This window comes from Anguilla anguilla, chromosome 15, assembly GCF_013347855.1.
Source record: "Anguilla anguilla isolate fAngAng1 chromosome 15, fAngAng1.pri, whole genome shotgun sequence".
Taxonomy (NCBI): Eukaryota; Metazoa; Chordata; class Actinopteri; order Anguilliformes; family Anguillidae; genus Anguilla; species Anguilla anguilla.
This window is the reverse complement of record NC_049215.1, coordinates 6,815,813-6,828,683: the sequence shown is the minus strand read 5'-3', so window position 1 is coordinate 6,828,683 and position 12,871 is coordinate 6,815,813. Positions and strand designations below refer to the sequence as shown.

At 41.1% G+C, this 12,871-nt stretch overlaps 1 protein-coding gene across 7 annotated transcripts in view; it reads left to right on the top strand.

Moving 5' to 3' along the window:
* Positions 1-12,871, top strand: part of thsd7ba (thrombospondin, type I, domain containing 7Ba) — a 157,256-nt gene that overhangs the window by 79,005 nt on the left and 65,380 nt on the right. For 5 of the 7 annotated variants that reach the window (XM_035392647.1, XM_035392653.1, XM_035392649.1 and 2 more), the window contains exons 5-8: positions 3,964-4,212; positions 4,775-4,944; positions 5,704-5,859; positions 9,933-10,136. In XM_035392647.1, coding sequence (XP_035248538.1) covers positions 3,964-4,212; positions 4,775-4,944; positions 5,704-5,859; positions 9,933-10,136 — 779 coding nt within the window. The remainder of the gene's footprint in view (positions 1-3,963; positions 4,213-4,774; positions 4,945-5,703; positions 5,860-9,932; positions 10,137-12,871) is intronic. The other 2 variants (XM_035392654.1, XM_035392652.1) reach the window with 1 other exon arrangement.

Below are 12,871 nucleotides of genomic sequence, written 5' to 3'. Positions count from 1 at the left end.
ACAGGCAGGCCATCATTGCGATGTGATGTTTGTGATGGCTTTTTCTTTTTGCGAGGCGTACGCTTTTACAGAAATATGCATGCTTTTGGGGTCGGGTATTCATTTTCCAAAATCTCTTTCTGTGAGTGGCTCCACATTTTGGCTCTATTTCCCCAAATTTGCTGTGATATAGTGCAATTGGTTGAATTACTAAAATGTATATGTGTGTGTGTGTGTGTGTGTATGTGTGTGTTTATATCTATGAGAGAGAGAGGGAGAGAAAGAGAGAGAGAGAGGGAGAGAGAATATCTGTCCATCTGTATGTATTATTGCTAAATGCTTGCTTGGTAACTACACCACAAGTCCATGTCATATGTTGTAGGCAGCATTATTACCCTGTAAGGCTTTTTCACACATGGTGACACACAGAAAATCTTTCAGTATGACTACACCCTTCTGCTGTACATCTTGAAGATAGATATAAATTAAGAAAGGGTTTGGTTGCTAATAGATCACAAGCTGACCGGGGTTGCCAGATTGATTAAACTCAATACAAGGCAGCAACATGGAATTACATTGTGAAAATACATTTAATAATGTAATATATTGGGTGTGGGTTCATTTATGACTTGTTAAAATGTACACATTTGTGTGTATTGAAAGATCTCTAAAGTGTTACTTAATTATATCCGATAAATCTATGTAAATGTATGATAACACACTAGAAGGAGGCCTTCTGTTGTTATGATTGACAGATTAAAATTTCCATTTGTAATCTGCTATAAAAATAGACATGGCAATCATCCTCTTATCAGTTACAAGTGGAAACCAAGTTTTATGAAGTGGTTCTGAATATATATTTCCCACCTGAGTTAAATTTATTCAGTTTTTCTAATTACAGTCTAATCACCAAGTAAAATTACACAAGACTGAACATCACACACATTATAATATACAAAACAAATTAAATTGTTTGAATTAAGCAGATAACAATATAATTATGCATCATTTTATGAATTACATTTATTTCATTTATTTGTATATTAGATAATTGAAATGCAGTTACGCCTCAGAGATTTCTGGTTTGTGATTCAAAATAGATACACACAAACAGGCAAGAAATATGTAGGCTTATATTTACACTGTGTGATATTTTAAACCTGACTAATATCAGTGTGATTGCCACTTAGAGAACCATGATAAATAATGCTTTATTCTAGTGCTGCCCCCCCCCCCCCCCCATAACCATCTTACAGTTTACCTCTTCAAAGTTCAGAATCATGGTTTCACACTGCTATACATGCTTTTCTTAACTGTCAGCTGTCAGCATTATTATTTTATTTATATATGTATATTTCAAACCCAGTCCTCCATTTTGTAACTCAGCAGGGAGGGGGTGGAGGTAGAATTTGGAAGAGGCAGCATTGAGGCTTTGACTCTATATCTTAGGCTACATTTTTCCTAGGGGGTTCTAGCTCCAGGCGTTATCCACCAGGAAGGAAGTTGGTCATTGTTGTGACATCGTGCCGATTTGTCCTATGTTCAGTGCACTGCACATATGTCCCTTTAATGCATGTGTCTTTCATTATATCCACAAAATGAATGTGTGTCCATTGGCAAGCAGGGTGCGAGTACTGGGGCTAATGCGCAACCTGAGCGAAGCCAAGGCGTTTGATTGATAGGTCTCTCCCTGGTGGGTGTATTTGAAAATGAATTCTGGGAAGTACAGTACGGAGCTCCGGATAGTGGGTTACAGGTTACCTGTGGTATAATCTGTCAGGGAAATGCGGGGAAACCCCACGCATGGCTGCACTGGGGGGCACTCCATTCAGTCTTCCCTTACGATGGCCTCCATTCAGTCGTCATTTGTCCTTAAAGTTTTCTTGTAAATAAATTTAGTTTGACGTGTTCATTTTGGTGATTGTAGTCTCCTCTAAACTGATCAAACTATGCCAGTGAAGTAACAGCTTCTTTTGCATTTATTTGTCTAGATAAGTGTAGTCTTGTTTAAGTTAAAGACAGGTTTATGTCAGAAAAAAAGAGGCCATTGCTAGGATTGCTTTATATGACTGAATGGGAATTGGTGCAGACATTTGTCATGGCAAGCTATTTTCTTCATAGCCTGCAGTTCTCAAAATTTTGCATAGTAGTATCATGCTTGCTTAGAAACTATTGATTTTCAAAGTGAATCTCATTTTTTTATTTTACTTTTTATTTGGGAGGGGTTGGCAGTCCCATTTTTCAATAAAGATCATCAATCCTCCAGTGTGGGCTGCTTTAATCAAAAAGTGCAGCTATTTCGCACAGGGACTATGCAGTCCTAAGCACGAAAAGTAGGTCAAAAAAAAAAAAAAATCCTCTTGAGAAGCACATAGATATCCGTTAACCAATATGAAACCCAGCGACTTTCTCAAGACCTTGTTTTATGCCCTGAAATGTACTAAAAATTACAAATGTGAAATGTCTGATGGCTGATCACTTTTGCACACATTTCCCTTTGTATATAAGTCTGTCTGTTTTAAGACTGACAAAATAAACTTACACCTGCTTCTGCATCGTACATAACATATTATCATTAGATTCACTGGACCTGTAAATGCATTAAAATAATGAATTGTTACATTCAAAAATGAGTTTGTTTCACATTAAACCCTTAAAAATTCTGCATAAGTAAACGTATGATTCATAATTTGTTTGTCAGGGCATAGTAAGCTATCTAGTAATAAAATTAGCACATTAATTATAAAAGTGTTACTAAAATTTTAAGGAATAGAATAGAACTTTAAGATGCAATAAAAGAACCACTTTGATTTATCCTCTTTCATAAACCAGCCTAGAATAGCATAGAAATTATAAAATAATTAATATTAGGTTTTGATCTAGAACAAATATAGCCAGTTCAATTGTTTTAAAATAGGGATTTCAATAAATATTTAACTGTTCTGTGAAACAAGAAATGAATGTTTGCAGGGTGGGGATTTAATTGTCAATCCCAATAAAATGTTTTGGATTATGATAGAAAGCTCTTTGTCCCCTTTAAACTGAATTAATGTATGCTTTAATCTGAATTTAGTATGTGCACAATACAATCACCACAGATATAGCAAGTTATATTTTACTTTACTGATAAGAGTGCATTGTTTCTTTTCTGACATATTCAAACACTGTTGGAGGTGTAGTAACAGTGAATATCTTACTGTGTCCTTGTGAAGTGACTCAACTTGATTTTTATTCATGGATATCTTGTTTCAGGGTACGAGAACAGTGCCCCGTCTGGGGATTTAAATGTTAACTTCTGAGTTACAAGCCAGCTCTATACCCTCTGCCATAGAGTTGCCCTTGGCTTGTTCATTTTCCAGCATCCAGTACAACAAGGGTTTTTGATTTCAAGGTGTTCCCTTAGTCTCCTTGTTTTGTCTGTTCGGTGGGAAGCTAGAATTCCCTATGTACTATAACAATCGTACTCTATTTTTATGACTCAATCCATTCCAATATTCTCATCTCTCTTCTTCGTCAATATTTTCAGAGTTTTGTAAGCCTAAATAAACAGGAAGTGTTACTTCGTAAGGCTGTTGCAGTTGTTGCTGTTAAACTTTTCCATTCACACATGCCCAAACGTTCATACATAGAGGTTGAGATTAAAGCAACGTTTGTCCTTAACTTTCACGTGCAGTTAAAAGCAATTTTTTTGTTTTCTTCACAATCGCAGTTTGGCGAGTTCAACAGTCAGTAAAACTAGCTCACCAAACTGATTTTGTGAAAAAAGGTGCAACACGTTACAAGTTCAGGACAAATGTTTATTGAACAGACAGCGCGCTTGCCTGCATACATTTGCATTTTTTCGTCCTTTTGCTTTCAGTCATTTACCTCTGACACAAGGTCAAGATCAGTGACCTGATAGAAAATGTCAGACTGCTGCACTGCATCAGTAATATGAAAAAAGGATTTGCAATCATGTGTTGCACCCCAATTTTCCCGCCGCAGCCTTTGTATCCACGACGACGCCCCTGTGACATTTCAGTCCTGCGTGATGCCCCGGGATTGCGAGACGTCTGAGTGGTCAGCGTGGAGCCCGTGTTCAAAGACCTGCCAAGCGGCGGACCTGTCGCCTGGTTACCGGATGAGGGCCCGCGGTCTGAAGCAGATTCCTATTGGTGGAGGCCGGGAATGCCCTGCCCTTGAAGAAAAGGAGGCGTGCAACATTGTTGGGGACTTACTTCCCAAGTGCCCAAGGTATGGGACATTTAGAGAAGCTACAGAAAACTACTGAACTGGAATGAGCAAGAATGTGATTATTGGGCACCTTGTGCTTGAATTGAGTCACAACGTTCAACATCTCCTTATTTATTTATTAAATGTGATTGTTGGGCACCTTGTGCTTGAATTGAGTCACAACGTTCAACGTCTCCTTATTTATTTATTTATTTATTTATTTGTTTATGTATGTTTTTGCTAGTACAAAAATCATTACAATTTGTAAAGCAAATTTAATCCACGCATAAAGAATCGTTTTAGCTTGATGTTGCAAACAATGCAATTACATAATGCATTCATGCAATTTAATAATAGATGAGCAACCAAATAACATTTGGAAATGAAATGAAAAGACTCAAGCCTTCTGCCCACCCTACACACAATAAACCTTCTGCAGTTTATCTCCATAAAGTGAAACCATGATTATCTGTGAATGTGCTCATTTCAATCAGTGGTTTTAGTGCAGGTCCAGTGAGATTGAAGCCTCGCTTATTCTGTGATTATTAGATTTGGAGATGGGATGCTCAATCTGTTTCGGCAGGTACGTGTGGAAGAGCACGGACTGGGGCGACTGCCAGGTGGCCCCACTCCTCAACCAGCAGTACCGTCGCCACAACAACCTGAGCGCCCTTTGCGGAGGGGGCCTTCAGACCAGGGAGATCTACTGCATACAGGTTCCTGACGAAAGTGCGAAGCATCACAGCAGGCAGGGTGAGGGGCGTGCTGTGACTGACGGAATGTGCTGTGCGCGTGCACGTCGGAGTAACGGTCTTCATAATGCGCAAGACAGCCCTTTACGAGCGTTGTGAGACTTGCTGGGGTAACAAGGTCAGAAGTAACTATGAGGACAGCCGCACTGTGTCCATGTGACTCCTGATACTGTATGTATGACAGCGTTGCAGTCCACTGGCAGCGCTATAACTAAGCTCTCTCTTTTAACCACAACGATGCTGTAGACCATGGATATTCAAATCTGGACCTCAAATCCAAATCTGGCCCTGGTTTTCTCTCCCCCCCCCCCCCCCCCCCCACCCCCAGGTAATTAACTGAACAATGTGCTACTGATTGGTCTGACTGTATTCACGCCTGGCTCCCAGGTAAAGGGAGGGTGGAAAACCAGCAGTTCTTGGACCTCGAGGGCTGTGTTTTGAGTAACATGGCTGTAGGTGATTTTCAGTCCAAGTACAATGGTGATCTGTCCTTAGTTATAACATGAAAAAATATATTAAAAATTTTTAAAAAGTGAATGAAGAATTGTATTTTATTTTTTTAATTCACAAACATCATCTCAGGGCAGGAAGTCATTGGAATTGGAAGAAAACATGCAATGTTGGGGGGAAAAAAATGAAAGTTATTTTATTTTCTTGAAATAATTGGTGTTTTATAGCTTGTCAAAACTCAGTTTGTGCAAAAGAAATGTAAATATTCTATGCCATTTTGTCCTGTAATTCTCCTTGGTCGTCTCTTCAGTATCCAGGCCTGTGAGTGGACGACTGTGTGTAGGAGACATCCCGTCTGCAGTCCAGCCGTGTTACATCCCCTGTCCGGAGCCCTGTCTGCTTTCTCATTGGTCTGCCTGGGGGGCCTGTCTCCACGACAACTGCATGGAACCACAGGGGAGGAAAGGTGGGGGAACAACTAGACAAACTGCTCATGTTATCTTCTTTTTCCTTTTTCCTTTATTCCCCTGTTCCATTGCCTATTATCTCATTTTGTAATGTCCTTGAGGTATATACTCAATGTATGTCATTGAAAAATGAATAAATACAGTAGAATAGTTAAAAGATTAGACAACATACGATGCACATAAATGATCCCTGCACTATCTTTTCTAGGTAGAAAGAAGGGGTTCTAAAGACAGGAAACAGTGATGTTGGAATAGCACATTTTACACACAAAGACTTGCAGTGATATTTCCAATGCTCCAATCTGCCTACATATTTTAAATGGTATGGTCTGTGGACATTATTTAACAAGTATACATTTTTATTCATTTATAGACATTTGAGCAATTAAATAAGTAAAATAAATATTTTTACTTTGTACAGAAGTAGGATTATTGGTGACCTCACAGTCTCTAAAGTAACCAATGGACACCTTGTCCACTGGCCAGAGTTGACCCTTCTGTGTGTCTACATGAACCTCCGGGTGACATGACCTGCCCTGAGGTCCAGCGCTGTGATGAGCCCTCCCTGCCAGCCGCAGGCTTTCCCCAGGGACAGAGGCCTCTGTCCAGGGTCAGCAAGGCCAGGCACTAGGCTTGAGAGGGTGGTTTGATGGAGCGGCGTCAGATCATTGCATGCAAGGGAAGGTCAGCTAAAAAATCCAAATCTGCCTTGTTGAGGTTCATAAGGTCACACTCAGTAGGTCTGAAGGGACTGTGGGTGGGAGTATTTGATTGGTTCATGGAGGTGAGTAATTTATAGCTCAGTCTATTAAGGGGTTAATGAAGGCTCAACCTCTCTTTGCTAGAATTATGCTCCACCTGTTTGCATGTAACTGTGAAAACCGAACATATATACAAACTATGTACAAATACAAACTTCCGGGTAAACCCCCCAACCTGAAGATTATGAAAAAAAATGTTAAAAAAAGAAAGTACATGAACTGATTTTTCTGTCTTTCTACCCTGTGAAGTGCATATAGTGTTCCTAGCTGAAAATTCACACAGAGAATACATTAAACCAAATATAAAGTAATGTGCTGGTGAGCTTCGTAAATAGGTTTATTTTATTTATTTATTTTTTTAAATTCTTTTTGCCATTATCATTGCAGGTGTGTTTAAAGTTAATAAAGTTTAACGTGTGGAACGAGCTGTGCTTCAGGTTAGGGTGCGGGGGCGGGCGGGCAGGGTCAGGGGTGTGGGCTGGCGGGCGACGGTTGATCACCATTCATTTGAAACCTCTCCCTTGCGCTAATGCCGGAGGGAATCGGCGAAGCGAGGCTGACACGGAAACCTGCTGTGTGAAGTGAACTGGTGTGTGTGTGCGTGTGTGTGTGTGCATGTGCGTGTGCGTGTGCGTGTGCGTGTGCGTGTGCGTGTGTGTGTGTCTGTGTGTGTTTTTTTTCTTCTTCTTTTACCTGAATAAATGTGATATGACCAGAGATCCTTTCCATTATTAATGTCCTGGGGGATGCGTCTCTGCAGAGCTGTTTTTCGGCGGTGTGGAGGTGGGCAGGATGGCGGCCCGACGGTTGGGGATTGATTCTTCGCTCTCGTGTTCCTGTCTGAGGGATGTCTCGGACTGCTCTCCCAACGCGCCGCTTTTTTTCCCTCCAGGTGTCTCCTGTTTCAGTTTGATTGATAGCGGTAATTTGTCCGTTGGGAATCCAGGGGTGTCGGTGTCATATTCGGGGGGGGGGGGGGGGAGCTTTGGTTTGCCCCGGCTAATGTGTGTGGGTCCTAATGCCAAATATAAATCATGACTTTGCCTCAAGAATGAATTAATGAATTGAAGGAATAAAGTAATTAAACATTTGATTAGGTCTATACCCACATTATTCTCTGGAATGTCTAAATTTCCTCTGAAAGATTTTAGTAATGTGACATTTAGCAGACTGGCTATTAAATTCTGTGAAATTGGTGGGTTTGCACTAGTCTTGATGACATATGAGAAGCATAGTCAGGCCTATATTCTCAGTGTCTCAGCATAGGGTCTGATCTAGGATCAGTTTATCCTCTTGGCTCAGAATAGAAAAGGGTTGAATGTGGGAGGGAAGCCCGGTACTAGATCAGCACTCCTACCCAGGTGCTTTGTGAATACAGGCCTCCGTTTTGTTGCCATGTTGTCAGGTGCTTTGTAAATACAGGCCTCAGTTTTGTTGCCATGTTGTCAGGTGCTTTGTGAATACAGGCCTCAGTTTTGTTGCCATGTTGTCAGGTGCTTTGTGAATACAGGCCTCAGTTTTGTTGTCACGTTGTCAGGTATCTGCCTACCTTTGTCTTGAACATTTCATCTGGAGAAAAACACTGAAAAGTGCCGAACAGTGCTGTAAAGGTATGGGGTATGCCGCCCCCATCCCAAATTGAGATTATGGATTGCCAGGTAGTTATAGGTCGCTATATAGTTATTATATATAGTTATTTGACTAATATGTGAAGTTTTCTACAAGACATGAAATGAGCATTACAACTGTTGGCCCCCTCCCCTAAAACTTAAATGCCTCGCTGTCTGAAATACCATGGCCCCAGCCCTGCTACAGTCAGCCATTGGTTTGGATTAGCACTTAGCTGAGCTAATGTTTGAGTGCCCCATGCATCAAATCGTTTCAAAGTATGCTCTCCCATGAAATCAAAATGTATTTTTAATGTACAGCAGAATACCGCAAAGCACTAGAACAAATATGAAATGTAATGTTAGGCACCTTGCTGGGAGGCCCTTTACGTCCACCACCTAGCAACCTGACTGCCTCCTCTGCCCACTTTCAAAGAAGTTTCTAAATATAGAAATGGTATTCGTGATGTCCAGGTCCAAGCAGATAAGTCCCTGTTAGAATATTGTTTACATTCACGTGAATGATTAAAGTATAGAGAATGAGGTACACAGGACAAAGAGGACAGGCTCTGCCAAATCTGAGAAGTGCCAGGGCCGTGACCCCTTTCCCAATCGCCATTCTGGCGCCTATTGGTGGTGGTTGTATATAGTCTGCTTGCAATTCTAAACCTGCCAGGAACAGGACATTGATCTATTACAGGGGCTCTAGCATGCTCTCTCTCTCTCTCTCTCTCTCTCTCTCTCTCTCTCTCTCTCCCTCTGCCTCTCCCTCTCTTTCTCTCTCTCTCCCTCTCTCTGTCTCCCTCCCTCCCTCCCCCTCTCTCTCTCTCTCCCCCTCCCTCTCTCTCTCTCTCTCTCTCCCTCTCTCTCTGTCTCTCTCCCTCTCTCCCTCCCTCCCTCTGTCTCTGTCTCTGTCTCGCTCTCTCGTTCCCTTTGTTGCTTCAAAAATTGGGTCATCCCCGTTAGGTTCTACTGTCGACAGCACAATCAGCAGGTCTGCTATAATCAGGAGGTACGGACAGAAGAATTAGTGAAACAGTCTATGGTGTCAACTGTCAAGGATGAGCGCATGCTGTGAAAAAAGATGTAAAACAAGTGTGAAAACATATTTGTGTGAATACAATCGGTTTTATTGTATCAACCTCACCCATTCCATCATGTGGATGTCCATGTGCATGAATCACTGGTGAATTCTAGTGCGCACTTTAAACAATTAAAATTCTGTATTCAACAGTGCATTGCTGTAGCCGTTATAAATAAGCAGTCATATTGAACACATATAACAAACGTTTTGAAATGGCTGCAAACTGTAGCCAAGCCTTTACTGTACTATTCTCTGCACTCTTTCCCCTCCAAGTTGCGGCTGCCTCAGGGTGTTGGTCTGTTTATTATTGTGAATGTTTGTAGCAGGAAGCAGATGGGTTTGAGAATCCAGGCTATGCGAAGGTGTGAAAACGCCGGTCTGCGTGAATACCCACAGCCCGCAGCGAGACTCTGGGGGGGGCGGGGTGGCGAAGTGTTAGGGTGAGAGCGGATAGACAGGACGTCCCGTTTTATCGCCCCTCTCCTTGAGCCGCTTTTACTGCTCCTCACGTGCTCCCGGGCCGTAAGCCTCGGGGGCGGGGCTAGGCGGGGCGCGGCGGTCCACCCGGAGCTCTCACGCCGACTCTGCCCCCCCCCCCCACCCCCCCTCCTCCTCCTCAGCAGGTTTCAGACAGCGGAGGCGGCAGGTGCTCCGCGGGCCAGCGGGGGCGTCCGGGGGCTGCCCGCACCTGTCCGAATCCATCCCGTGCGAGGACCCCGCCTGCTACCTGTGGCGCGCGCGGCCGGGGGGACCCTGCGTGCCTGCCGAGGGGGCCTGCGGTCCCGGGAGACAGGAACGGAGCGCGCTCTGTACCGACGCTCGAGGTAGGCCAGTCTCCTTCCCAGACCGGGCACAGCGAGAGAGCGGGAGAGAGTGCATGCGGTCGAGCGAACGGTCGGCGTCAGACTTAATGAGGCATTTCCATGCCTGTGCGGCTCGGTAATGGCCTGCGTGCATGCCCATCGCATCGCGTTTCACGTCCGTGAGTGAAGGGGACGATGTTCAGTGGCTGAAGTGTGTCGTACGATAATAGATTAAAAGTCAGAATAAGGGTTTCCTGTGATAAATATTAATTGCTCATCTTTGTGTCCTACACCTAATTACATCTGTGTTTTGCATGCTGTATTATTCTGTCACAATAGATTACACAGATATTTGTTAAGGAGATGGCCAAGGATCCAAATTAATTACTTTTTAAATGTGCTTGATGAAGTATGACACAATGTCTAAGATGTACAATGGCTTAAGACTTTTTTGTTTAGTTTTTTTTTTTTTTTTAGTGAGGAGCTCTTTTTAATATTAATCTATGTGTATGCCTTTGCTGATATCTGATACTTAGAGTTTTAAACCCAGTCAACATGTCTCCAAGAGGTCTCATACCTAGTTTATCTTTGCATTGTGACTGACAAAAAAATCATTTTGGTGTCCTTCCCGAAAAAAAGTCAATATGAGTCCCATACAGGAAATGACATTTCCTGTGACACCCTGTGTTTAATGGTTGTCTCAGAATTGTACAGGGATTATCAATGCATGGTTAGTATTCCCATCTTCTGTTGTTGCTTGATTTGACACTATTTGTGTTCCTCCTTTAGCATATCACCATAAAATGGAGCCTGGCTACTCCACATATATATCATTGACAAATCAATTCAAACCACACAGAATGGCAAGAGAAATAGGGTAACAAAAACATTGATAATGATGGGTATTATTATGAATACTATGCTCATGATTTTAATAATTATATCAGTGGCTATTATTATGTAAACAGAATATAAGTTTTGAATAAACTCTGGCTGCACTGTGTGCCCACTTGATTTTAAGCAAAATAATCTTCCAGAAAGCGAATGTTTCTGTTTTGTGATGTCTCTGCGATTTATCTGTGTGGGTTTTCTGGATATGTTTATTATTCCTTGAGTTATAGCAAAATTTGGGGATGTGGAGAATTACACAGACAGGTTTAGTGGGTGCAGTTTTCATAGTGGGTACTTTTTTCTCCCTTTTTCATTTAATTTGAAGTATTGTACACATTTCGAGATGAAAGCTTAGGTCCCCGCATAATCTCTCAGATTTTTATCAGTGTTCCATTCGTTGCGTGGTGGACGTTAGTCTCTTAGCAACAAGTCTGCAGCTTTGGAACATCCAGACCATACCCAATTACCATATAACAAATCTAATTTGGTTATACCCTTTAACTCAAAGGTAATGGATGGCATTGAGAGCCTTTATACTTTTAGTCAATACTTTATTCAATACTTTATACTTTTGGTCAATGCAAGGCTTGCCACGACACAAAGGTAATGTTTGTAACATATAAGTACACGGAATTGTTTGTAATTGATATTGCATAATTTTAATATTTGAAAATTACTGTCAAGTTTGAAAATTAGAATGAACCAATACAGCAGGAGAGGCGGTGCTATATCACGAACACAGTCTTGGCTGTAGGGGTGTTGTTAGACACAATGCGAAGCAGAGCATTCACAGAGTATTGTCTGTATTCATAAAATCAGCACAACCTTGAGTGCTGTATTGCTTTTATAAAACGGCACATTTTCAAAAAATTAATTTATGACACAATTAATTATTTATTTTGTAATATTATTTGTAAGTAATGATTTGTGTGCTGGGTGATACTGTTTACAAGGCAGATGTTACCAGAATATGCACACACTATTATTATTGTATTTCATTGGCTGTGATGAGAGGAACACTTAAAATATTCTTTCACCTTTTTAGCTCATGTATGATGATAGTTGTGAAACTAAAATTACATGTGGGAGAAAAAATGTAAAGCTGTTTGAATAACTGTTACTGTATTAGATTTGCAATCACTGTAGAATGCGGTCTCGGCCAATCAGAATCCAGGATCAACACAACCCATTTTATAAAGACAAATACAATACTGTCATTTATGAAAAATAGGGGTTTGAACTCCAGTTAAGCATGTTGCAACTGACCCAGTATAATTACACAGGTATTTGTGCCACTCAATGTAAACTGTGACCATATTAGATAAAAATAGACAATGATCACTGGCATATGTTAATGTATCACAAGCAACAGACTTGCTCTTCTCTTCCTTCCCATAGTCATGTTATGAATATTCTTTTTCTTTTTTTACATTGTTCTTAGTTTTTTTTTTATTAAAATTTTTTTATTATTTTTTTATTGTAATCAGATACGCATTCTTTATAATCCATATATTGACATGGCCAGGACTGGATTTTACATGAGGGTAAATTGTATTTTTCTGCTTTAATCGATGTAAGTAGTAACTCTCTGTGCCCTCAGCATTCCCAGTGTTATTTCTGTGCAGTCAGTTGCTATGCAGTCTTGAACCCCCACTGTCTGCAGGTAATGCTTTGAGTGTTATCCGACACACCATCTAGATGTAATTAAAGCTAATGTCAAAACCTGGACCTCTGGCATTGAAAGATAGGGTACTTGGCAATCAACAGGTAGAGATTAACTAGAAAATCAATTTTCAATGTGGAAAATAAAACTGACTTTGTGTTATTTCTTTTTCATTTCTGAACTCTTACTTGTTGCTGATTTA